This window comes from Linepithema humile, chromosome 3 (genome assembly GCF_040581485.1).
Source record: "Linepithema humile isolate Giens D197 chromosome 3, Lhum_UNIL_v1.0, whole genome shotgun sequence".
NCBI classification, from domain to species: Eukaryota; Metazoa; Arthropoda; class Insecta; order Hymenoptera; family Formicidae; genus Linepithema; species Linepithema humile.
Genome location: NC_090130.1, coordinates 11,878,472 through 11,906,081, shown reverse-complemented (window position 1 = coordinate 11,906,081; position 27,610 = coordinate 11,878,472). Strand labels below are relative to the sequence as shown.

Sequence of the window (27,610 nt, the reverse complement as noted above, 5' to 3'; positions counted from 1 at the left end):
GAATAATGTCGTGAAAAGTATAAAGAGAGTATGAACTTTATATTGTAGTGATTGCGACTGTAAGTAAGAATTACGTGAAGAAGCGAAGAACAAAAAAAAGAAACAAAAACATGGCCGCTGCCATAGTAACAGATAAATAAAATATAATTGGTGGAAACGACAGCATGACCATTTGTTCTCGTCTCGCCGGTCGAAAACTCGCTCGTTGCGGTTGGAGACGGAGAGTGATGTGGATTGGAAATCGAGACGACGCTTCACACAGTTTACTTCACTCACAACGTATTTAATTGTTCGATAAATAAGACTGAGTTCACTCAGGTACAAATGAGCCGAAATACAGACACGTAATTCGGCCCCGAAAAGCCGTCGCTCGCTCGTGTGACGATCGATAGAAGCTCAGATCGCACACTCACTCTGAAGCGCGCGAAAACGATACGCGCGGGGCCTCCTTCCCCTTGCCCCGAGCTCCTCGATCCACCCTGCAAGCAAGGGGAAGGACGCCCGCGCTGCCGAATATGACAATACTAAATAAAGGGAAAAACGCTGAGTCGGCGCGGTGACAATAGCATGTTTTCGATATCGGGATCGAAAACATGTTTCGATCGCGCGACCTTCGTAATTCGGCCGCCGATATCTCGCGGATTTTCGCTCGCTCTCCAACATACCGCCCGCCTCGTCCTAGCGACGAAACAGGGTGGAGATGTAGGGCGGCCGCCCGCCGTGATTCGCTCGCCTGGTTGACTCTATGAGTCCGATGACCCGGGTAGCGGACAGATCTTCGCGATCGGCCGCTTCAACGTGGCGATGGCCGTGTCGACGGTCACCACGCGGACCAGTCCATCAGCTCCCGGATGTACCGCTCGCACCCGTCCGAGCGCCCATTTGGCAGGTGGCAGAAGGTTGTCTCGCAGCAGCACGAGGGCGCCGGGTTGGATGTTGGCCGTGCGTTCCCTCCACTTGCCCAATTGTTGGAGGTGCTGCAGGTACTCCTGCGACCACCTGTGCCAAAAATGATCACGCATATTAGTGATCAGTCGTGATCTGATCGTTATCTGTCCCGGGGGGATCCTCAACGTGGAGGGCTCCGGTACATTGATCGGAGCCTCCCCGATGAGGAAGTGACCGGGCGTCAGAGCCACAAAGTCCGTGGGGTCCGCGCTCAGCGGACAGAGCGGCCTCGAATTGAGGCATGCCTCAATTTGGCAGAGGAGTGTGGAAAGCTCCTCGTAAGTCGGGGTCTGCTCCCCGAGGACGCGTCGGAGGTGGTGCTTTGCGGACTTGACCCCAGCCTCCCATAGCCCGCCAAAGTGTGGAGCCGAAGGTGGGATGAAGCCCCACTCGGTGCCGTCGGACGCCAGCAACTCCTTGCACTCCTGGTGGAATTTCGAGGCGGCACCGAACATCTCGCGGAGTTCCCGGTCCGCACCCCGGAAATTCGTCCCGTTGTCGCTCGTCAGATGCGCGCAGCGACCTCGTCTTGCCACGAATCGCCTGAAAGCAGCTAAAAAGGTTGTCGTTGAAAGATCGGAAACCGCTTCTAAGTGTACGGCCTTAGTGGCCATACAAACGAATAGGCATATGTAGCCCTTGTAGGACTTGTGCCCTCGTCCCTTCGAGGTGCGTAGCTGGATTGGCCCGGCATAGTCCACTCCTGCGGACAAGAACGGGCGCACAGCCCGCACACGATCGGCCGGCAGCTGTCCCATCTGTTGCTGTGCCGCTGTGGTTCGGAAGCGCGCGCATCGCACGCAACGGTGGATTACGGCGCGAATGAGCGTGTTGGCGTGAATCACCCAATACCGACGGGCCAAGACGCTCCGCGTCAGTTGAGGCCCCCCATGGAGCGTACGGTGGTGCGCGTCACGCACCATCAAAAGCGAGAGATGACTCCCCTTCGCCAGGATGATCGGGTGCTTCTCGTCGTAATTCAGCGGCGCGTTCTCCAGTCGTCCGCCTATCCGTATCAACCCATCCAGTCCGAGGAATGGCCGCAGTGCCCGCAACGGTGACTTCCTCGGTAAAGGGGCTTCGCGAGTGAGGGCCTCGAGCTCGCCCGCGAAGTCCTGCCGCTGCACGATCCGAATCCATCGTAGGCGGCAATCGTCCAGTTCCTGGGCTGAGAGGTGAGTCGTTCTCGTCCGCGCCCCTCGTCTGAGGACCCTAAGACAGAACGCGCTAACGCGTATTAGTTTAGCGAGAGAGGAGAATCTTACGAGAAGTTCGTTTTCTTCGTTCTCGCCGCGTCCCACCGTGGCTGCGTGCAAGCGGCGCTCCTCGTTGCTCTCGACGTCGTTACGCGCCTCCTTCGGCCAAGACTCGGTTGGACCCGCCAGCCAAGGGGGGCCCTTCCACCATAGTCGAAGACTGGAGAGTTCGCTGGGCGAGATGCCTCTAGTGGCAGCATCTGCCGGATTCTCCGCCGTAGGAATGTGGCGCCAGCGATCGGCCGGCACGATCCCCTGGACAGCGGCCACTCGGTTGGCCACGAACGGCTTCCAGCGGGAGGGGTGAGCCCGCAACCATGCCAGAACTACCCTGGCATCAGTCCAGGCATAAAGATGCTCGCTTGTGAGTCCGAGTCCCGTGGCCGTCCGTTGTAATAGTCGCGCGGTGAGCAGGGCCCCACACAGCTCCAGTCGTGGAATCGACACCGGCTTCACCGGTGCGACTTTGGTCTTGGCGACAAGTAGGCTCGTTGTATGAGCGCCATTCGGCCCAGTGCCCCTCAAATATATCACGGCTGCGTAAGCTCTCTCCGACGCATCGGAGAACCCGTGCAGCTGTAAGTTCGTACGGCCGTCCGCGTCCGTGACTCCCGTCCACCGGGGAATACTCAACCGGTCCAATTCCGGTAAGGCAGACGCTAGTCGCAGCCAGCGATCTTGCAGCGTCGGCGGAAGCGGTTGGTCCCAATCCAGGCCGGCCATCCAGAGCTCTTGCAAAAAGATCTTTGCCCCTATTAGAACAGGAGCAGCCCAACCCGCCGGGTCGAATAGCCTCGCAACGTCTGAGAGCACGGTTCGCTTGGTCGGGTTTCCGATCGAGTGTAGCGTCGGAATTGCTCTCAGTGTGAGCTGGTCGGTGGCTGGGGCCCAGTGCACGCCGAGAGTGCCGACGGTGTCCGCCGTTGAGAAAAGGCGCTCAGTCTTGTCTCCCTCGGGGCAAAGAGCGGCGTGTGATCCGGCCCATTTGCTTAGCTCAAAGCCGCCCGCCTTGAGGAGGCCCACCACCTGGCTCTTGACCTCGAGCGCGTCCTCCAAAGAGCTCGCTCCCGCGAGTACGTCGTCGACGTACGTGTTGGATCTGATAGCGGCTGCCCCTCGAGGGAAACGTGATTCTTCATCTCGCGCCAGCTGTAACAGAACGCGAATCGCGAGGTACGGCGCAGACGCCGTACCGTAAGTGACGGTAGAGAGGCGAAAGTCGTGTACCTCCGCAGCTGGGTTCGCCCGCCATAAGATCCGCTGTAGATCCATGTCGTCTCGGTGGACGCAAATCTGACGAAACATCTTCACGATGTCCGTCGTGAACGCGAACTGATGCAGGCGCCAGCGGGTGAGAACGAGCCAGAGATCCGCCTGCAGTTTTGGACCTGGGAGCAGCACGTCGTTCAAGGAAACGCCAGTCGTGGTCCGGAACGAGGCGTTGAAAACCACCCTGATCCTCCCGTCAGGATCCGTCGGCTTTACTACTGCGTGATGCGGCATATAGTAAGAGCTACAGGCTTCCTTCTCCCCGCTGGGCACCGACTCCATGTGCCCTAACGACAGATAAGAACACATAAACTCTGCGTACTTTGACTTGAGCGACGGCATCCGCTCGAGCCGACGCTCCGTGCTGAGCAGCATCCGTTGAGCCCCCCGACGAGAGGCTCCAAGTCCCGTCGGCGGGTTCTCCCGTCGAGGAAGTCGCACGATATAGCGGCCTCCCTCATCGCGTGTGTGTGTCTCTGCGAAGAGTCGCTCGCAGTATGACTCCTCGGGGGTTTGGATCGGCTCCGTTGACACCTCCTCCAGCTCCCAAAACCGGCGAAGATCTTCTTGAAGATCCGGTGGTAGTATGGTGTGATGGGTGGCGATGCTGTTTGAATCTGCCCTGGTGAGTGGGCCCATCAGCACCCACCCGAAGACAGTCAAGTGAGCGGTTGGCTGTCCTGGGGGGCCGCGCTTCACGCCGCCGTCGAACAACATGCCGTATACGTCGGCTCCCAGCACGGCGTCAACCGCTGCAGGCTTATCAAACTCTGGATCAGCCAATTCCAGACCCTTAAGATGAGGCCAATCGTGCCTCGCAACGCGACTTCCTGGTGTCAGCGTGGTGAGTCTGGACAGCACCAATGCCCTCGGAATTGCTATCCGCAGAGATGGCGACCGGTCGGCTCCAACCATCAAGGTCACCGCATGAGTCGCCTGGCCGGTGGTGACGCCTTGCAGGCCTGAGACCGTGACGTTGACTCGACGTCTCGGCAGTCTCAGCTGCTGAGCCACGCGCTCCGAGACGAAAGACGCCTCTGATGCTGAGTCCAGTAGCGCTCGTACGGTCAGGGCTTTCCCCGACTCTCCGATGAGGCGAACAAGCGCCGTCGCGAGGAGAACTGTGCCGGAGGTGGAGCTGGACAGCGCTGCAACCTGTCCAGTCTCCTCCGAGGACGAAGGCCTCTCCGAGTGCGCAGTGGATTCTGCTGCAGCTCGAGGAGTCTCCTGCGAAGATGTCGTATCGTTCCCCGCCATGTGAAGGAACGTGTGATGCCTCTCGTTGCATTGGCGGCAGCGGAATGAGGATGGACAGGCTCCTGCTGTGTGACCCTGTCCCAGGCAGTTAAAGCATGCTTTCCGCTTACGCACCTGCTCTCGGCGCTGTTCCACCGAATATCCCTTAAAGCGCGGGCACGCCCGCAAAGGATGCCGTTCCTTGCACAGCGGACACGGCGATCCCTTTTCGTCGCTGTTCGTGGAGGTTGCGTGTGACGAGACGTCGTCTCGTCGCCCATTCCGCTTTGATTTGCTCGAGGTCGTCTGCGTCGAAAGTCGCGGCGCGGCGGCGTCCAACGCGCGCGACCGCGTGAGGAGAAACTCCTTGAGCTCCTCATACGTTGGAAAGTCACTGCTCGATTTGCGCGAAGACTCCCATTGGAGGCGGGTAGCGGAATCGAGCTTCTCCACTAGAATGTGGACGAACCAGTCGTCCCATTGTTCCACCGGGCGTCCCATCGCCCGGAAGGAGCGCGATGCCTGATTCACGACACTAATCAGGCGATTGATCTCTGTCGCGGATGATTTCGCCGCTGGCGTAACCGAGAGGAGAACTCGCATGTGCGTCGCGAGTAGCACCCGTCGGTTGTCGTATCTCGACTCCAGCTCTTCCCACGCCGACGAGTATCCTTCCGAGGACACCTCGATATTCGCCACGACGGCCGCAGCCTCCCCGGTGAGGCTTGCCTTCAGATACTGGAGTTTCTGCGTCGCGCCGAGCCCGTCCACGTTATGAACCAACGATTTGAATAGGTCGCGAAAACCCTCCCATTCCAATTGATCGCCGCTAAAAGTCGGCAGATTTATTTTCGGCAATTGGATTTGCCTCATTACCGCACTCGAGTCATCTTTTGACTCCGTGGATTTGGCCGGTGGAATGTACGAGGTAATGCGAGCCTTCATATTTATATAAAGTTCCTCGGTCGTAGAATAAAGGTCCCGTTTCATATAGTCGGACGCGTCCACCCTTTCAAAATCCATGAGCGCGTAATGAGCGTCGTAAAAGGTCGACCAGTATCGTTCTAATAAATCGAGGCGCGCCGAGAGAAACGATCGAGTCATTTTATCTTTCCCGACTTTAACGAGGTTATCCCAAAACCGTTCGATAAAGCCGGCCGTGGTCATTTGTTTTTTCAGCGCGATCTCCATCGTGGAGATTTATACGCGACGGAAAAGCGAGCGTGAGACAAAGCGCGACAACCGCACGTGAAATTCCGCGAAGATACGCTCAGCTGATCGCGGTCGCGAACACGTGAACGCGGCGTGTGCGGAGCGACGGATCGCCCGAGCCGATAGGCAAGATGGGCGCGGAACGCGGGACGTCACTAGCGCGAGAATCCGAGCGACGGGCGGTCGAACCGTAGGCGAAACGCGCGCGGGGGCGCGGAACGGCACTATTGTTTCGATCGCGTGGTCACTCCCGCACTTTCACTTATTTCACTAATCAAAGCGTCACTGTCGCGAATGTCACTAACTCTAATAATTGTTAATAAAAATAAAAATAAATTGTCTAGCAATGTCTAATGTCTAGCAATATAATTACACACAAAGTCTAGAACGAGATAAGATCGCTTACCGTGTGGGCGTCGTGCACGCAATCCGGCTCGAAGGACCAGCAATGTTCTCGTCTCGCCGGTCGAAAACTCGCTCGTTGCGGTTGGAGACGGAGAGTGATGTGGATTGGAAATCGAGACGACGCTTCACACAGTTTACTTCACTCACAACGTATTTAATTGTTCGATAAATAAGACTGAGTTCACTCAGGTACAAATGAGCCGAAATACAGACACGTAATTCGGCCCCGAAAAGCCGTCGCTCGCTCGTGTGACGATCGATAGAAGCTCAGATCGCACACTCACTCTGAAGCGCGCGAAAACGATACGCGCGGGGCCTCCTTCCCCTTGCCCCGAGCTCCTCGATCCACCCTGCAAGCAAGGGGAAGGACGCCCGCGCTGCCGAATATGACAATACTAAATAAAGGGAAAAACGCTGAGTCGGCGCGGTGACAATAGCATGTTTTCGATATCGGGATCGAAAACATGTTTCGATCGCGCGACCTTCGTAATTCGGCCGCCGATATCTCGCGGATTTTCGCTCGCTCTCCAACACCATTGACATCTATTGGTAAATGGAATTACTATTCTAACATCCCCTTGTACGCCGGTGGAGGTGGTGAAGGGGCATGCCGACGGTAAACGTCGGAAGGGTTCCAAGGATACCCCTCCATCGGGCGGCCGTCCGCTGAAGAGGAAAAGGACTCGCGACGGGCAACATGCTTACTCGGACGCTGCTGACCCTCTGGCGAGGGTGATTGTGGCGGAGAGCTACCCCGAGACAGAGATCACTGCTGAGCAGTTGACTCTGTTGAGGGGTGCGGTTTCGAAGGAGTTCGACGGGATCCAGGAGGGTCCGGTGCCCAGATTCCACGGCACCTCTCTAAGGAGTAGTGCGGCGGTGGTAAGATGCGCGGATGAGGCGTCGCTGGGTTGGCTCGTGGGGCGGATCGGCGGCATCATTCCGTGGGAGGGCGCCAGGCTCAAGGTGATGGGCTTGGACGCGCTTCAAAAGCAACACAGGGCGGTGGTTTGGGTCCCGGGACCTCCCGAGGGCGCGTCCACGGTCCTGAAGCGGCTAGAGAAGCAGAACCCAGGTCTCGTCACCGGGAGCTGGAAAGTGTTCGCGGAGGGGGTAGGGGCCACCAGGGAGGGTGGGAACCTAGTCCTTGGTGTCCCGGGGTCCAGTGTCCTCAAATTGAAGACACTGGACTTCAGACCATTCTTTGGGCTTGACAGGGTTGCCTTTCGGGTAAGTGGAGCCCAGGGGAGGGAGGGTAAAGGGGGATAAGGAGGAGCCCCCTAAAACGGTCTCGCAGCCAAATGGCGGGATCGAGAGGGGTGGCCTTCACCCAGATTAATCTGCATCACAGCAAAGGGGCCTCGGCTGTTTTGGCCAGGCAACAAGCTGGGAGGCAAACATGCATATCACTGATGTAAGAACCCTGGGTAATCCGGGGTTGCATCAGGGGCTTGGCGGCCTGCGGTAGGCTCTTTAGGGCCCCATCAGTGGATCGGCCCAGGGCCTGCGTGGCCGTCAAAGGTATGGAAGCCCAGCTAATACTTCACTTGTGTTCCAGGGACGTTGCGGCTGTAGAAGTGGATTTCACTGATGACTCCGGTGACAGGAAGAAAATGGTTATTTGCTCGGCCTACTTCTCTCACGACGGGGGGGAGGCGGTGCCGCCTGCACCGGTGATAAAACTGGCAGAATACTGCCAGGAGAAACGGCTTCCCCTTATCATGGGATGTGACGCTAACGCGCATCCCACTGTGTGGGAAAGCTCGGACACCAACAAAAGAAGAAGAAAAGTGTTGTAGTTCCTAGCATCTACGGATCTGGAGATTCTCAACACAGGAGACGAGCCCACCTTCTGCACTATAGCGAGAAGAGAAGTGCTCGATATCACTGTCAGTTCCAGGCAGTTGATACAGGAGGTAGTGGAGTGGAGGGTCTCGACGGAGTCCTCGCTCTCAGACCATAGGCAGATCACCTTCAGGATAGCTAAGGCTAGGGGGAAGGAGGTCAAATTCAGGAACCCGAGAAAAACCAAGTGGGACTTCTATAGGGAAGACCTGGCCAGCAAAGTTGCGCTGAAGCATGTCAGGGCTCTGATTTTGAGAGGGGCCCTGGGTGCTATGGTTACGACACCAGTGGCGGCGATGGGCGTAATGTTCGGCATCGAACCATTTTATCAGGTGGTGGTGGCTGCTGCAGCAGTGGCGACATACCGTCTAAGATGCGAACTAAAATGGAAGAAAGGAGCCCGGCATACGAGGCTGCCGGAAGACGTTCTGCTAGATCCGATATTCGAGATGCGACAGGACAGAATACCTATTTTTCGGGCTTCTGATAGGCGCTTTAAAGTGCATATACCGAGGCCGGAGGAGTGGGAAAAGGAAGGTGGAAACTTAGGGGCTTGAGTGCGTGGAGGGGACGTCTGGTATACGGACGGCTCCAAGACGGACACGGGCTCCGGGGCCGGCTTCTTTGGCAGTCGAGAGGGATGGAAGGAGAGCATTTCTCTCGACAGTTATGCCACAGTATTCCAAGCGGAGATTGTGGCTATTCTAAATTGTGCTCAGACCATACGGAGTAGGATAAAAGCGAGAGAGCACATTAGAATTTGCACGGACAGCCAGGCAGCCATAGAGGCGCTAGGGGCTCCGACAATAACGTCGCAGTTGGTTCGGGAGTGCAGAGGCGTTCTGAACGAATTGGCGAGAGAAAGAGAAGTCACCTTTACATAGGTGCCTGGTCACTCAGGCATCCAGGGTAATGAATGTGCGGACCAGCTGACAAAAGCGGGTTTAGAGACAACGATGGTAGGACCGGGGCCGGCTCTAGGAATCCCCTTTTGTCTAGGAAGGGGGAGGATCAAAGAATGGCTCCGCAGAGAACATCTAAGACACTGGAGAGTGGAATCTGAGTCCAAATGCAGACAGGCTAGAGCTCTGATGGGAGATACTCCTAATAGGGAACTGGCTTAGAGCATAAGGGCTTTGAGTAGGAGAGATGCCAGGACAGCGGTACACATACTGACGGGTCATGGCACCTTAAACTACCACATGTACAAGCTTGGGCGTAGCGATACATCCAAGTGCAGGGTATGTGGAGACGACGAGGAAACAAGCCTCCACGTACTCAGCGAATGTCCCGCACATGCAGGGTTGAGACACAGGATGCTGGGCTCAGCACTACTTGGGCCCGAGCAGATCAGAGAGCTTCCGGTGAGGGATCTGATTCTCTTTTGGAGAAAAACAGGTCTCTCATGAATAAGTTTATGAGGGGAGGCACAATGGACAATGTCTGGGTGCCGCGGGCGGCGCTTTGAAAGAGGAACGCCCCCCCCCCCCGTTACGTTATAATAATAATAATAATAATAACGGTATTCTATAATTATAGGGCAAGGTATATATATGTGAATACCGTGAATAACACATGTAATATATACAAATATATAATACAATAAAAAGTGATTTTAACAAATCACTTATAAAATAATAAGACGTCGCGCAATAAAAATGGGTAAAAACGACGTCAAAACATAACTGATTTTTTCAGTTCTTTATAGAAAATCTATATTATATAGATTTTCCGTGATAAGACTTGCTAGTTTGAGATTTATGTAATTGTTTTAACTGTGATTGCAATCTTTGCGTCATGCTCATATAAATGCCAACTAAAATATATATACACGTATATAAATCTTTAGTGCAATATTATAATTTTTCTTTTAATGTGCATTCTACATTAACAGAAATTTTATTAAATTAGAAAGGAAACATTTCCGAATTTTGTTTATAAGGTTTTTTTTATCCTTACTGTCTGAATATATATATTTATATATATGGGGCATTCTTTCTCAACTTTACACCCATGCTGCCCATTTTCTATTTGATCTAAAAATTTTTGAAAAAATCTTAAAATTTACAGAAAAATGTAAGCTTTCCAATGACGCGTGGCAAAATTATCAAATTCAATTGGATCATACTTAAAATTTCAGAAAACCGAAAAAAAAATAAAATCGGTAATTATTCAAGTGTAGCGATTATTCATTCGACGTTTTTTTCTTCCAATTAACACTTTCGAATACTCTGTTTATCTGTGCACTGTCACATGAATCTAAACTAAAATGGCGGATCCAATATGGCCGCCAAAAATTTAAAAAATTTAAGAAATTAACTGATTTTTATAAAACTTGGTATCAAGGGGTTTTTCGGGTTACTGTATACGAGTCTAAAGTTATCTTTCAAAAATACAAAATGGCGGATCCAATATGGCCACCATAACATTTTGAAAATTTTTAGAAATTAACGAATTTTTATAATACTTGGTATCAGGGACTTTTTCGGGTTGCTAATAACGAATCTGAAGTCGCATTTCGAAAATTCAAAATGGCGGATTTAATATGGCAACTAAGAATTTGAAAAATTTTTTAAAGTAAGAGAGTTTTATAAAATTTGAACAGAGAGTTTTACGGCCAGCTAAATACAAATTAAGTCGGATTTCGAAAACTGAAAATGTCAGATCTAATATGAAAACCAAAAATATTGAAAATTTAGGAAATTGACAGATTTTTATAAAACTTGATACTAGAGATACCTTTGATTCTGATGTCGCCTGAGCTCTTACCCCCTACTTTTTGAAATCTTGATATGAAAAAGTCGAACTATTACCAGCATTGGAATATCTCTTAATCACCATTTCTTTGTTGATTGGGACGAAACAGTGATTTCTCAGAATCTCTGGAACTGGTGGAGCTACATCAAATCGTTTTTTCAAAAATCTTTTTGTCTTTTGGTGCTCTGTCATTATATGACAGTATACTAATGGGGCATTCTTTCTCAACTTTACACCCATGCTGCAACATGCAACTGCATACTTTTTTTTAAAACCAATGTGTTTTCTTTATACCAATTGATTCGTCTCATTATTTTGTGCATAAAAGTATTAAGGTAAGATTCCCAAAAATTGAATATTTTACAAGTTTTTGTATTTGAATGTTTGTGAAATGTTTATTGAATGTTTTTGTATTTTATGTCAAAATACTGTAATTTACAAGCCTCATAACTCGAAAAGTACTTAATAAAAAATAACTTCATTGTAGTGTTTTGAAAAGCTCTTGACACCAGCTATTAGATTTTGGAATCGAAAATAGGTGTTTCCATTTAAAAAAATAATTCTGACCTTCAAATGACTTTGAAAATTGACTTCAAGGTCAAAGTCACTAGCATAAATAGGTGACCCCTATTGTTTTGAACAACTTTTGTCTGAACCATTTTTCTGTATTTGGCTTACTTACGGAGTTATTTGCGTGGATGGATTAAAATGGCCCACCCTGTATATATATAGAAGATTATTTATTGTATATATTATAATTATACTCATGATATACATTTTATATTTCAAGATTTTATATATCATAGTTTAAAAAAATCGTAGTAATTTAATAGAATGTAATAGTATGTAGAATATATCGCAGTATATTAAAACTATTGAAAAAGAGTAAACTGTACAGAATTTTATATTTCAATTCATTGTCAGTCAAGTCGGGCCAAGAAGGTAGAGTCAGGGTGGATATATGTTGAATAGATTGATTTATTCACTGTCTTCGTTTCATAAATTATTTTCCCGTAGTCACTACAAGCGAAACTTCAAAGTGTAATATGCGCTGATAGCAAACTTGTATATGACAACGCGCTGCGCACGAAATGCAGCGATTATCTATAAAGGTGTAATGTGGAAGGGATGCTTTAGCAACAATTTTAGTTAACTTTTCTTCCTCAAATATGTGATAACATGTTATTTTTATATTTATTTAAGGATGTTTAGTACCTATTTTTAAAATGTTAGGAATTTAACAAAAATTTTACAGATTGTTCTTACATATGTTCGTAGACTTGTGACAAAATTTGGGATCGATTTACTGAAGCAATCAAAAGTTATAAGGATTTGCAATTTACCCGTAACTTTATGGAAAACATATAATTATGTTGATTTAAATGGTTAAATTGATAGAAAAAATGATAGGAATTAGTTCAAAATTTGAGAAAATGTACCTTAGATATAGAAGAAATATTTGATTAAATAATTTTGACGAAGTACTGAATGATTCCAAAGATATTGAATATAATTCATCTATTATCCGAATTGATGCGTGATTCACTGTGAAAACGTGGCAACATCGCACTGTTATGTCTAAACGGCGTACATGTGTTACGCAGCACATATACGCGATTCTCTAATATTGTATAAGTTGAGAGTTGAGACCTCGTTCACACTGACATTAAAAAATAGTATACAGAAAATAAAATTTACCAAAATTAGAATTTGTTCATTATAGTAATATCAAGCCATTTATTACAACTAAATGTCAAGAAATTTCACACAAATTGCACATTTAAAAAGATTTATATTTATAATTACAAATACTACATAGGAGATAGGTTTATAACGATAATTTATTAATATATAATGATTTCTTATTAATAATATATTCTTATTTATATATCTATATTTATGTTGCAAAGTATAAATTTCAAAAATAAAAGAACTAAAAAATAAAATATAATAAAAAGAATTCAAAAATAAAAAACTAAACGAAACAATCTTTTAAACAAAATATTGCAAACAATCAATCAATCTAAAGAAGAAGAATAAATCAATGAAATCAGTCGATTATTTTTTGAATGCTAGCTTTTTGTATTTGTTGTAATTTTTTATTTTTTATTTTTTCTTCGATGAATTTTTTTACGGTTCCCGCACCTGCAGCCTCATATTTATTTTTTAAAATATCCAAAGTTATTCCGGCCACTGCTAATTTTTGCCGAATCAATAAAACCACAATATTTTGTATTGGCAGCAAGGTTTGCAAATTTTCTTTGGTTTTAATTGCTAGTTTCCAATGGTTAGTCTGTTTTGAAAACGAAATTGCAGTTTCCAACAAAGTGTTATTGCTTATTTTTAATTTTTTCAATATTTTGTGAAGAATTGCACAATCATTAACTGCATTATGTGCTCCAATTTTTGAGATATTTAATGCATCGGCTAATCCACTGAGCGTACATGAATCTTTACCTTTTCTACCTGTTATTTTTCTTATAATCGATAAGGTATCTATAAAGCCATAAATTATCATTGAAAAATCATCAATTAAGTTGTTTTTAATGATTGCTTTGAACAATCTGGGGCCATCAAAAGTAAGATTATGCGTTGCTATACAAATTTTTTTTCCGAATGATTGCAACCAAATATGGAAATCTCCCAATGCTATTCTAATGGGAACTGATGATACTTTTATGCCATTATGCATAAGATCGCCGTAGCAATTGACTAGACCATGAACTTCAGTAGCCTTTGGTGAAATTTGTTGAATCGGATTGATATAAGTTGTGAAAGTACTTTTGTTACATTTGGCGGCAATTTGTAAAATATCACAGTCAGCTTGAAACCCAGAAGTTTCTAGATCAAGGAGGATAATAGGAGTTTCACAAAGATCTTCTTCTTCAGGATCGGAATTATTTTCTTCATTTATTAGAACAGCAGGTTCAGTCAAAAGAGCACAATTAGTCTCATAAGTGATACCTTCCGTATTCTCTTTTCTATGTCGTACAACAGAGCGAAGTTTTTTTAATTGCATACGTCTTTTTTTATATTCAGGTGTTTTTATCAATTTGCGTCTCCTCAGCAAAAAAAATTCTCTGTTTCCTCAATACATGCTGAGTGTGGTGTTTTCCTGGTAATAAATTAATCTTTTTAGCAATTTCTTGTGTGTATGATTCCCCCAAATTTTTTTGGCCTATAGCACAAGCGAAACGAAAGTCAGCAGAAGCAGTCATGCTATAGCACCTAGACTTAGGAGCTTTACTGGCCATGGTTGCATTTAAACTTTTGTTTGCGTTGCTAGATGCACCGGTCGAGAATTTTTGTGCATTTGAGGCTAATTTGTCGAAGATATCCTTGAGTTCTTCAAATAATCGCTGATCCTGAAAACCTCCAGGTATAATTTTGTGATCATAATTTTCTTTATTTTCATAGAAGCCGCACCACGTACCACATTTAGTGTGATCATTGAAGGCATGATAAGGAATGCTCCGAACTGCATTTGCTAAACCTACACTATTGCCTTTGTTCTGAGCCAGAGCATATGTAAAACATCTATGAAGATATATGATGCAATCCTTTGTTAACTCCTTGTGATTTTTTTGAATGTTGTACATCTTTTTTTTCACTCCTCCCGACGTATGATTGACATCAGACTGTTTGATAATTGGATGATTAACTGCAGCCCTACATGCTGCAATAGTAGAGCTATCATCATCTCCTACTAATACCCCAATTTCAACGTTTTCATTTCGAAGAATCTCACTTTCAACTACAATTTTCTTGGCAACATGAACTTCCATTGCCTTTGCCGATCCGTAAAAATTTCTTCGACAATTATGCTCCGGTGTTGGACCATCCTTGCCGCATTTTCTACATTTACGATTGCATGTCGAATAGTCTAAAACCAATCCACTCAAACAGCCTATAATGGCTCCAAAACCATTGTTACTATCATATTGTCGTCCTGCACCTCTGGTACTCCATCCCATGTCATATGAGACTATAATTCGAACTACATCATTCCATGATACAGTAGGACTTTCTTGCTCATCAGGTTCTGAAGAATCTTGAAGATTAGAAGAGGATGTTGATGGTTGAAAATCAGGAGATTCATTTATTGGTCGACGATGAAGAATGAAATTGGATTGGAAATTTTCAGGTCTAAATAAAATAATAAATATTAAGTATTGTTTAGTGTTAATTGTTTATTATTAGTAGAAAAAAAATGACAGAAAATCCGTACATTGTATATATTGTAGACAAAAATAATCGTACTACACACATTATCTTTGTATATAAAATGTATATAAAATTATATTTATAACTATCTATATTATTAATTCTATATTATTAACTATCTCTCTAATATATTATTAATATTATTATATATATTATAATTATTACTTATATAATATTTACAATTGTTTCTCGATGTTTTCTGCTTGTTCTATTGTTAATTTTTTTTCCAATAGGACTGCATTACTGCAGCTTTGTTTGGCTATATCTTCTGCAAAATCTCCAACTTTTTGCTCATACTTTTTAAACGTTCTGAACTCAAAGCATGGAATATTCATACACGCCAGTAATTTTTGAAGATGTGACCATCCCAATCCAGCATGCAAAGCACCTATAAAAGAGAGGATTTCACGTACATAACTAAATTATTTTATATTTAAAGAAATTCATACACATACAAACGATATGTATCTAATATAAAGTATAGGAAAGGAAGAGGTAAAACGGACCTTCTTTGACCTTGAATATCTTGAAAACTAATCAAGAAAATGCAAAAAAGTTTGCGGAATTTAAACGTTAATTTTTAAGCTTTTTAGTGATGCAGAAGTTTCCATATTCACTCAATTGATTTCCGAGATATTGAAGCTTGAAAATCTGTTTTTGCTTCACTTTACCTTATATAATATGATTGTTAAATACTGGAAAAAAAATTCAATCGTACCTATTACTGCTTTGTAGTTTATATCAAAACGGATACTGCGTTTGTCATTCGAAGATTGCAGTGTGCCTGTCGCTACTTCATTTATAAGTAAGCATTTATGACACCGTATCAACAACTGTGAGCCCAATCCTCGACGTATCTCGTTTTCTATGGGCCACTTTTTCCAACGTCGGTTAACTTTAACCGACTGGTAACTTTTCAGAATAGCCAACTAAAAACTCGAAACTTGTATATACATATACATATACAAATTTCGAGTTTTTAGTTGGCTATTCTGAAAAGTTACCAGTCGGTTAAAGTTAACCGACGTTGGAAAAAGTGGCCCTATGTAGTCTAAAGACAAAGCTTCTTTACATGAAATGCACCACATATGTTGGCCCAGGAACTTCAAATCGACAATGCGTCGTCCGTCGCTCTCCTGAATTTCAGTCTCGATATTTTCTTGATTCTTAATCTCGATTTTTTCTTCATTTTCTGCTAAGATTGGCACTTTTCTGCGTTTTCTTCCATTTTCTTGTTGAAGAAGTTTCTTTTCGTACACTTTTTTGGTCACTATTTTTCCTTTCTATCGATAAGGGCCTATTTTTGGCATTATGGAAAACTAACCTTTATCCGCCAAACGTCAAACATACAAGTATAAGTGTCAAATCATCAGTAAACTTTATGTATATAAAACAATCTGGCCAACTTATGAAAAGTTACGGTGTTGCCACATTTTACTCTCCTCAGAGAAACGACAAATTATTAAATTTATCAATAAAATAATTGAAAAGTTTTTATATTTTGTGATTATTCGCTATTTTTATGTTTATTTTGACATTTTAAACCACTTTGTACGAGTAAATTATTTCATTTTTATAAATTAAATTTCGTGCTGTAAGGTTGGATTTGGGTATATCATTACTGTCAAAAGTTTCTTATTATAATTCAGAAAATTATAAAATTCTCAGAAAAAAACAACAAAAATTCAAAAAATACATTTCTGCAGTCTAGTTGTAAATAAATGATAACATTCTACGCAATTTATATTACTCAAACTATATAAGAAGAGCATATATTCGTCAAAATCAAATTTTAGCAACTTTTTGCTACGATTGTACGTACAAAACATCCTTAACGACTATTGCGCAACACAAGTGCGGTATAAGCGATGCGTCATGCAGCGCGACGCATATAGTGTGATACTGATGATTCATTTTTGAAAGATGCGATTTCGGAACATAATAAAATCATATGGTTAAATTCAACGTAAAAAATGCTACAACTTTTGTCATTACAAAAATTTTGAAATTCGAAAAAATAATAACAAAGGGTGGGAGTAAATTAAAAAAAATTACATTTTTTGAAAATCCAACTACACAGTTATAAAGCCTATTACAAGCCATACAACTTCTATTTGAGACATTTTTTTATATCTCCTACGGTTTTGGCAATAGTTACACACAAAGAAAAAACCGTTTTTTTTTAAAAGGTTGTTTTACCCCTTAAATTTGAGTTAGGGCCGCTATAAAAAAATACGTGTCTCTTCAAATTGTATGTTTTACAACATATTTCAAGGAGAATCAAATCGGGAGGGGACACTTGTGAACGTTCCCTTGTCAGTCTTGAAACCTGATCTGCGTTGTGATAGTCCAACCACTTTCCGTTAAGCCACTGCACATTATTAAGAATGAGATCGATGCTATCGTTACTTGTATTACATTTGCATAAGAGACTGAATTTCTTTCTACATTGAAATTATTATTTGAATCACTCTTTACGATTAATACTTTTTTTTTTGAAGGATCGAGAAAGAGAAAACATTTTTTAATACAGATCATATGTTAGTTATATAAAAAGATGTATATTTTATTGTACATGGCATGTACTAAATATTACAAAAACATTATAAAAAGCATTTTTTAATATAAAAAATTTTTTATAATTATTTAATAAAAACTGATTTGTTATTGTTAATAAAAAAATTAAAAATAATTTTACAATTCTACAATAAAAGCTTATTAAATATTATTTTTATATTAACATTATTTTATTATTAAACTTTATTTTAATTTATTAATTTGATTATATACAGTTAAAAAAAAAATGCAAAAAAAGGAAAAAAAAAGTTGTAAAAAGCAGGTCTCGAATATGGGATCTTTAATATTCAAGCGATTCGCCTTACTCGATTAAAAAACGCTTGATTCTTTGTTGTACGCTGCTGTTAATCAAACAGTCTAACGCACGGCAAGGACGCGTGATGTAAATAGCTTCGCTTGTGGATATAACATGGACATAAACCATCTCAGAAAATGACGTGACTTTTTGACCGATGCGGAAAATGGACGTGGCTATTTAGTTCCTAAGCCGGCCGAAAATGGACGTGCGTCACTAGCGTACGGCCTAGAGAAAGCGTCGTACGGAAAACGGTAGCGTGGCTTCTCTCAGGTTTCTCTCTGGTATTGTATATAATATTTTAATAATACACCGTTGCCTCCGGGACCACCGCCATTGCCACTGGAATTACCGCCGTCCACCGGGACCGCCACACCAACTCTCATCATCTTCTTCATCGCTTCCGGAATCCAACCATTTACCACCATACATTATAAACGGTAAGAATTAACATATTTTATACATATTAATATAAATTTCATATTTTAATATTCTTTTCAATACATATTAATATAAATTACATATTTCAATACTCTTTTCAGAATAAAAATTTGGCAGCGGCAGCAACAACGACAGCAGTGGCAGCAGGGAGGACAATTTATACCAGTGCTACGTAAGTTATTTAAAAAAAAGCATCCTGAAATGAAAAAAATAAGTAATTATATTTGTTTTGTTACAGCACCACAATGGAATTGACGAAGAGGAGGCCGCGGTGGAGGTCGCGGCGGAAACCGAACGTTCCACCTCCACTTTTAATATATTAATATACAAGTTATTGTGTTTAACATGATTATGTAATACAAAAAAAAGAATAATCATATATTTTGTATTTTATTGATTGTATTTAACATGATTATGTAATACAAAAAAAATAAACATTTTGTATTTTATTGATTTAAATATTAAATAATTTAAAATGTTAATAATATATTTACTATAAATATCATGTAGTATTATCTTGAAATAGATAGAGCCGTGTACAGACGTTTGATTTTTAATTACATATATTTATTTTATAAATACCACAAATTAAACAGTTAAGATAAACGTCTCTTAGATTGAATATATTTATAGTAAATATGTTAATATTTTATATTAAAAATCAAACGTCTTTACACGACTCTATCTATTTCAAGATTTACACGAAAATTTGGCGCTGCCACACCGAACAACATGTTAACTTACATAATGTCAATTAATTAATGATGTCAATTAATCATTCTATATATTACATTATTACTCATTTTCATTGTTTTATAATACTTTGAGGTGTAAAGAGGGGCGGAGAGGCGGAGAAGCCCCTCGACGGGGGTGAAGGGGAGATGGCGCGAAGGGCTGCGCTGGGGGAGGAGAGGCGATTAAAGGGGAGGGGCGAAGCCCGTTAGCAGAGCCAAGTTTTTTTCTATTTTTTAATAAATATTTTGTTATTTTAATTAAATTTTTTTCAATCAAATTTTGATCAGTTTTATTTATACATTTTATGAATATTTTATGTATGTTTTTTTTTAATTTGCACCTTGAATAACATATCAGTTACTTTTCATGTTGGTGATATATTAAAAATTTAGATAATTAGTAGTAGTAGTAGTAATAGTGTTTTATTTCCCCTTAGGGTTCACTCTCATACATACTTACATTTAATGCTTACATATAACTTAATTCTATCCTTAATATTAACTTATATTTACGCTTAACCTAAAATAACCTATCCAAGGGATTCAGGTCCAGGCGATCAACCGTCCAACAGGCTATCATCCGGCCTGCGCCCTTCTCCTTCTCTCTTTAGATCCTACACACACACACACCCTTCTCGCAAAAGGTGACTTCCGTTTCCTCGCGCCTTCAATATTTCCATCTTTCACAATCCACTTCCATTCCCACCGTCTCTCTCTCTCTCTCTCTCTCTCTCTCTCTCTCTCTCTCTCTCTCTCTCTCTCTCTCTCTCTCTCTCTCTCTCTCTCTCTCTCTCTCTCTCTCTCTCTCTCTCTCTCTCTCTCTCTCTCTCTCTCCCCCTCTCTCTCCCCCTCTCTCTCCCTCTCTCCCCCTCTCTCTCCCTCCCTCTCTCTCCCTCTCCCTCCCTCTCTCCCCTCTCTCTCCTTCCTTCTTCCCTCCCTTCCTTCCCTTCCCACCCTCTTCTCCCCTGTCTTTCCTCCTCTATCTCTCTCATCCACCATTCCCCCTCCTCCTCTCTACATATCTTCCACGTATGTTCCCACGTCTCCTCTTCTAATCCGCATAGCCTGCATCTCCTACTCTCCTCCGTTTCCCAATACCTTCCCTCCCTCATTTCACTTCCTAACCTAAATCTCGCCACTCTCCTCCATCTACTCTCCCCCCAACCCTTTTTCAAGTATCCCGGAATTCCCTCCCCCTTCACTCTCCCATACCATTTGTTGTACCTAGACCCCCCTATTTTCTCCCCCCTCTCCTTTTCCTGTATCTTTTTGTCCTTTTTTTCTATCTCTCTATATCCTAGTTCCCTTTTTTCTCTCTTCTCTTCTATCCCTTCCAAATCTAATCCTCTCCCTTCAAAGAATTTATTTCTCTTTTCTTCCCACTCCGAATTTGCCTTCCCTTTCCCTATTCTTTCCAACATTTCCCACCTGCACTTTTTCGCCAAATCACTCCCTTTCCCTTCCTCCAATCTTCTCTCAAAATCCCACGCCCTTTTCCCTGCCCTTCCCCTCAGCTTTTCCCTCTTCAGCTCCTCCCTTACCATATATCCTGGTGTCCTTCCGTCCACTCCCAACACCCACTTCAAATACCTCTCCTCCAACTTCTCCATCATCTCCCTTTCCTTCCACCCCCATATCTCCGCTCCGTATCCCATCACCGTCCATACTAACCTGTCGAAGAGCCATAGCCTTCTTCCCCAGTCCCTCCCAAACCTTCTCTTCCCTATTCCCCATACCTGTCCCATTATGGTCGCTGCTCTTTTAACCCTCTCTCTTACGTGTGCCTTTTGCTTCCCGTTCCTTTTAAACGTATACCCTAAATATTTGAACTCCTTAACCTCCTCTATCACCTTCTCTCTCCACCTCCATACCTTCTTCCCCATCCTCCCCCCCATCCTAAACCTCAATATCTTCGTTTTTTCACATTCAACTCCAATCTCTTTCTCTCCAAATATCCCTCCAGCCTCTCCAGCATACTCCCCATCTCTTCTTCCTTTTCCGCCACCATAACTATGTCGTCTGCATAAGCCAGCGTGTATACTTTCCCTTCTCCCAACCTAACCCCTCCCCATTTCACCTTCCCCATTTCCTCCTCCAAATCCGCCGTCACCACGTTAAACAGCAGCGGACTTAGTGGGCACCCCTGTCTTACCCCCCTTGCCGTCCAAAAAGCCTCCCCCGTTTCCCCTCCTACCCTCACCCTGCTCCTCGTTTCCCTCAATATTTCCTCCACTCTCACTACCAGTCCTCCCCTTATCCACCGCTCTCTCATAGCCTCCACCAGAACCCTCCTCTCTACCGAGTCAAAAGCCGCCTTCAAGTCTACAAATACCGCCACCATCTTTCCCTTTTTCCTTCCCAGTTGTTTATTCACCTAATAATTTAAAACATAAATGTTATCAATCGTCCCCATCCCCCTCCTAAAACCCGTCTGATTATGAGGCATCAATCCTTTTCCTTCTATCTCCTCTCTTAATCTCTCCGCCAGTACTGTTGCATAGATCTTATATAGCGTGGGCATCAACGTGATCCCCCTATACTCCTTCACTTTTTCCCCCTCCCCTTTCTTAACTATCGGCACTACCACTCCCTCCTTCCAATTTTCCGGCCAACCCTCTCCTTTCCACACCCTGTTGCAGAATCCCCATATCCACTCCTCCAAATCCTCTCCCCCATACTTCCAGACTTCCGCCGGTACCTCGTCTATCCCCGCCGCCTTTCCGTCTCTTAGCGCTCTCACCACTTTCCTAACCTCTTCCTTGTCTAACTCGTCCTCCTCCTCCTCTCCCTCCCCTTGCCCCCTCCTCTCTCCCCCTCTGACCACCCTCCCTTCAACCCCCCCTAGTGTTCCCATGAAATGCTCCTTCCATTCCTCCATCTCTATCCTCTCATTCACTCTTCTCTTCCTCCTCCTCTCCCTATTTACAATCTCCCATACTTCCTTTTCTCTCCTCGCTTCTTCCGCTTGTTTTTCCCATTTTCGGTTCTCCTCCTCCTTTTTTCTCTCACACATTTTCCCGTATTCCCTCTTCTTTCTTTTGTACTTCTCTCCATCCCTCCCTCTCCTCCTCCACTCCCTTAATTCTTTCCTTACCCTTTTCTTTTCCTGGACACATTCCTCATCCCACCACCCTCTTCTCCTCTCTTCCGCTCTCCCCAGCTCTTCCTCCGTCAACTCTTTCTCCTTCAACGCTTCTTTTATTTTGCTCTCCAGATTATTCCATTTCTCTCCTATCTCTTTCCCTCCTATTTGTATCCGTTCCATTTTTTCCGTAAACCTCTTCCTCCCTTCTCTGTCCCAAATTCCCCTTCTACCCCCGCCCCTTTTCCTCCTCAACGCTCTCCTCTCCTCTCCTCCTCTCAACCATACCTCCGCCGGGTGGTGATCCGAGTCTATCCTGTCTCCTATTCTCATCTCTATCCTGTCCCTTATCTCCCCCTCCCCTATTACATAATCTATAACTGTGTTTCCCTTACCCCCTGTGAACGTGTACTCTCCCTCTTCGTCTCCTCTTACGCTCCCGTTAAAAATTTCCCACCCTTTTTCTTCTATATATTCTACCAACTTCCTTCCCTCCCCATTTATTTTTATGTCCTTTGATCGCCTTTTTCCCATCTCTTCCTCCTCCTCTTCTTCCTCCCCCCTTACCCCTCCCCCTTCCCTTCCTGTTCTAGCATTAAAATCCCCCCCTATTATCTCCCTTACTCCACCCTCTCTTTCCCCAATCCATTCCTCTATTCCCTGCAAAGTCCTCTCCACTCCTCCTTCCCCCACATATACCCCTATTACCTTCCATTTTTCTCGCCCCGTATTTACCCTTCCTACTATCATCCCTTCCCTCTCCACCTCTATCCTGGACCTCTTTTCCCACAGCTCCTTTTTTATCCCCATCACCATTCCCCCTATTCCTCTCCCTTTCTTACATTTCCTCTTCGCCAGCTGCACCCCCCATTCATATCCCTGTGGTAACCTTTCCCTTATCTTTTTCCACCCCTTCTCATCCATCCACGTCTCTACGAGTACCATTACGTCCCACTCCTTAAGGCTCTTCCAAAAATCTCTATCTTTCTTTTCTAACCCTGCTACATTCCAGAATGCCAACTTCCATCTGTTCCCCTCTCTCCTCCTCCCCTTCTCTTCCTTTTCGCCCTTTTTTCCGCCTTCCTTTCCTACCTCCTTTTCTTTTTCTTCCTTCCTCCCCCCCCTTCCCCCTGTCCTCCCTTTCTTACGTTTCCCTTTCCATTCCTTAGCACTTCCTCCGTCTCATCCCACTTCCACCATTGATCGTCTATCCTAATCTTACCGTACCCAATCCACACCCTTTTCTCTTCTCTTTCCTTTTTCCGTGCTATCTCCTCAAACCTTCATCTCATTCTTCTCTCCCCCCAAGTCCAATCCTCCATAATTCTTTCCTTCCTGCCCTTCAGCATACTCTTCCTCTTCCACACCTCCCCTCTCTGTTCCTCGCTCCCCAGTTTAACTAGAAGCATCTCCTTTCCTTTGCCATCCTCCCCTCCTAAGCCCTTAATCTCTATGATTTCCACCTTTGCCCCGACTGTTTTAAAAATCTCCTCCACCGCCTCTTTCTTCCTCCCCTCCTTTACCTCTATCCCTCTAATTAGTATGTTCTTTTTCCTATCCTCCCTCTCCTTCATCTCCATCTTCTTCTCTACTCTCTTTAACCTTTCCTTTGTTTCCTTATCTCTCTCTTTCCACTCCTTCCCTCCCTCTTCCGCCTTCTTCCCCCCCATTTCCTCTACTTTTTCTTCTAGTCCCTTAATGCTCTTCCTCATGTCCTCTCTCTCTAAATTCCCTCCTCATTTCCTCCATCTCCTCTTTTACCATCCTCCCGTAATCTTTGATCCCCTCCTTCACCTCCTCCTTCATTGCCCTTAATTCCTCCCTCCATCCTTTTACCCCTCTCATTTCCTCCATTACCTCCTCCATTTCCTTTTTCCACATCCTGATCATCTCTTCCATGTTCTCCGTCCCTCCCCCTCCTTCCCCCTCTGTTTTCCCCAGCGATCTCTGCGTCTTTCTACTTTTTCTAAATCCCTCATCCTCCTCATCCCTTCTCTTCTCCTCTGATTCCTCTCTTTTCCTCTTGAACATTTCTTCTACGTTTCCTAGGCTCATGCATCTTCCTTTTGCCTTCCTCCCATCTATCCCGCCAGATCGCGCCCTCCCATCCATCTCGGCCCACTCGCGTCGCCTCTCTGCCTACCTAGTCTATGCCTGACTCTACCTGTCACCCTCCTTGTTCTGATCCCTTTTTTCCTTCTATCCCGCCCTTCCCTATTCCCACCACACTCACACGCTCTCTCACACCTCCACTCTCTCCTCCACACACTCCTACCTTTCCTCTCTCTTCCACACACTCTCTCCTTTTGCCACTCACTCTCTCTTATTTTCCACGTGTCACACTCTACTGCGCCGGAAACGGAAGTCCCTATCAATTTAGATAATTATTAAAATATAAACATATTGAAGTATCTTTTTTGGAACTTGGCTAGACCTTATCATTTATGAATTTTTGTGCTATATCACTTACTTTTTTATAAATGTACAAAATTAATTATGTGACAAAATTTAAATTATTTTTAAATTATTTTTCTACATTTCGAATGTAACATTTATATTAACTTAATAACATATTAACTAAATTATTTTACAATATAAGTTTTGCGACTGGATCGATGTCGACGTCGATGAGATGTTCTTCGTTCATTAATACTAATAAAATTCTATTACATGGCAGTTTATTTGTTAATAAAATATTAACAAGATTAAAGGATATAATTTTCTTTTTTATACTTTGCAGAAGTTCTTTTTAATACTTTTCGAGTTATTTTATATTTTAATCTGACATATTTCGATATAAAATTTAAATTAAATTATCTCTGAAAATATTAAGTTATGAATAATCTTACCGTAATACTTTTATGATTAGAATAATGAGAATCAAGTGGTATAAGGAAGACGCATAATTGTTAAAAAAAGTACATTGTAAATTACATACTTGTTCTTTAAAATAACAATGAGTTTTTTTACACGTATTGATTCGTTTTATTATTCTGCGCATAAAAATATTACGGTAAGATTATCGATAACTAAATATTTTAAGAGATTTTAGATTTTATATCAAAATATGTCATATCTGTCTCTCTCTCTTTCATATTTGCGAAATTTTTGTAGTGCAACTTGGGGAAATCGAATTCATTGACCCTTGGCACCTGATGCAAGAAATGCACGTAGCGCAACTCGGAGTACTCGAATTCGTCGACCCTTGGGACCTGGTGCAAGGAATTCCCGTAGTGCAACTCCCGAAAATCGAATTCGTCGACTCTTGGCACCTGGTGCGAAAAATTCCTGTAGCGCAACTCGTGAAAGTCGAATTCGTTGACCCTTGACACCTGGTGCGAGGAATTCCCGTAGCGCAACTCGGGGAAGTCGAAATCGTCGACTCTTGGCACCTGGTGCGAGAAATTCCCGTAAATTTTAATGATAATGATAATACCCTGGGTCCCGTAAATTCTTCATCCGCCCCTGCGAACAGAGGAGAAGAATAAGAAGACAACATTTCTTAATTTTTGCATTACCAACATCACTTTTTGACCGCTTGTATCTTCGGAACGGCTGAACCAATTTTAATTTTTTTTGGCTCAAATTAGTCGTGGCGATGCCGCCTTTAAGGATGTATTATGTGTTTTTATAAAATTTTTTATATTTTAGTTGCTACAAACCCTCGAAAAGTCAACTTCGTGCGCGCAGGATAAGAGACTTAGTAGTGTCATTTTCTGAACTTTGCCAGAGACTCTTTTTCTGACTTAGTAGTGTCGTTTTTTGAACTTGGCCGGAGACACTACCGCGTCTCCTGATATTAAAAGTAAAGGTGGAGGTGGTTCGGTTTCCACCGCGACCTCCACCGCGGCCTCCTTTTCGTCGATTCCATCGTGGTGCTGTAACAAAACAAATATAATTACTTATTTTTCATTTCAGGTTTTTTTTTTTTTTAAGTTTAATTATATATTATATTATACTAATTACTTACTTTTTTTTGGTTCTGCAAACATTTTGTGTCATCTGTCTATCAGAGTCGACAGCTATAGAGTCATATTTATAAATGACTTACAAACTGCGCTACGCCTCAAAAATATTCAATTGGTGTTTTCCGTAAGCCAATCTTGTTTATAATGACAGCTAACAAATCACAATGCAGCATTTCCACTTCTCGTAGCACAGTTTGTAAGTCATTTATAAATGTGACTATGGCTGTCGACTGACAGATGACACAAAATGTCTGCCGTGTATATTGTTATTCATTATTTGTGTTTACAGTAAAGCGGTGGAAATATTTACGGTGTTCTTGTGTTAAAAACTGCATCAGTATATTACTTGAGGTATGTTTCCGTTGTTTATTTATAATTTAAGAGTATATATATATATATATATATATATATATATATATATATATATATATATATAGTATTATATATATCCCAAAATATAGCAGCCGTGTTAGAAATGTAAGGTCCGTTTATGTCAGGATAGAGATAGAACGTTTTAACGTAACAGTAATTTATTAACAAAATATAATTAACGAATAATAGATTAAACAAAGAATGTGATAAAGCGATAAATGAATGTCTGAATAATGCACTTATCTTAACCGTGCTTTCCGGCGACACGTAACCAAACTTGAAAATAAGCCAAAGTCCTTCTTGGTAAATAATCTTAACTCGCAAAAGTCCCTCTTTCCTCGTTAATTAAAAATTCTGCAAAAGTCCCTCTTTGCAGTTGGAAAATGATGTCTCTTTGACGAAGTCCCTCTCGTCGTTGAAACACTCACTTGTAAAAATTGACTGATTTTATCTCTCTACTGATCAGAGCCAAAAAGCCTCGTTGCCTGTTCGGGCCCTCTTATATATCCTTTTTCGAAAGAACGTTCTCGTTCTTTCTCGAACATTCTGAAAATCCGTTCCCTCCCGGCGACGCTGGAGCGCTTTGCGCATATACGACATAGGCTAGCGCCTTCATACACAAAATAGAAACTAATTGATCCGCCGTTATCTACTTTATCATAAGAGATTCTTACAGATTCGGCCGTTTTGACCATGCAGTTCGTCCTCGAACTGTTCACACTAAAATAATTCTTTTAAGAAATTACTCTATTAATATTCTATTAATACTCTATTACTCTATTAATATTACTCTAATAATAAGAAAATACTGTATCGTAATCTAAAAACATAATTAATTTTAGACAATAACAAACTTTTATTCTAAATTATATTATCTATATAAATTTAACAAATTATCGGATTCTATATTAGACAAATCGTTTTCTATATTTTCTGGCTCAATATTAGCGTCTGTCTTATTTTTATCTATTATGCAAATCCAAGGCTTT

At 43.3% G+C, this 27,610-nt stretch overlaps 1 protein-coding gene across 1 annotated transcript; it reads right to left on the bottom strand.

Annotated features, from left to right (window-relative positions):
* Positions 1-743: 743 nt before the first annotated feature.
* On the bottom strand, positions 744-5,900 carry LOC105672221 (uncharacterized). Its single transcript, XM_012367012.1, has one exon. The coding sequence runs from the start codon at positions 5,898-5,900 to the stop codon at positions 744-746; it is 5,157 nt and encodes a 1,718-aa protein (XP_012222435.1).
* Positions 5,901-27,610: the final 21,710 nt, after the last annotated feature.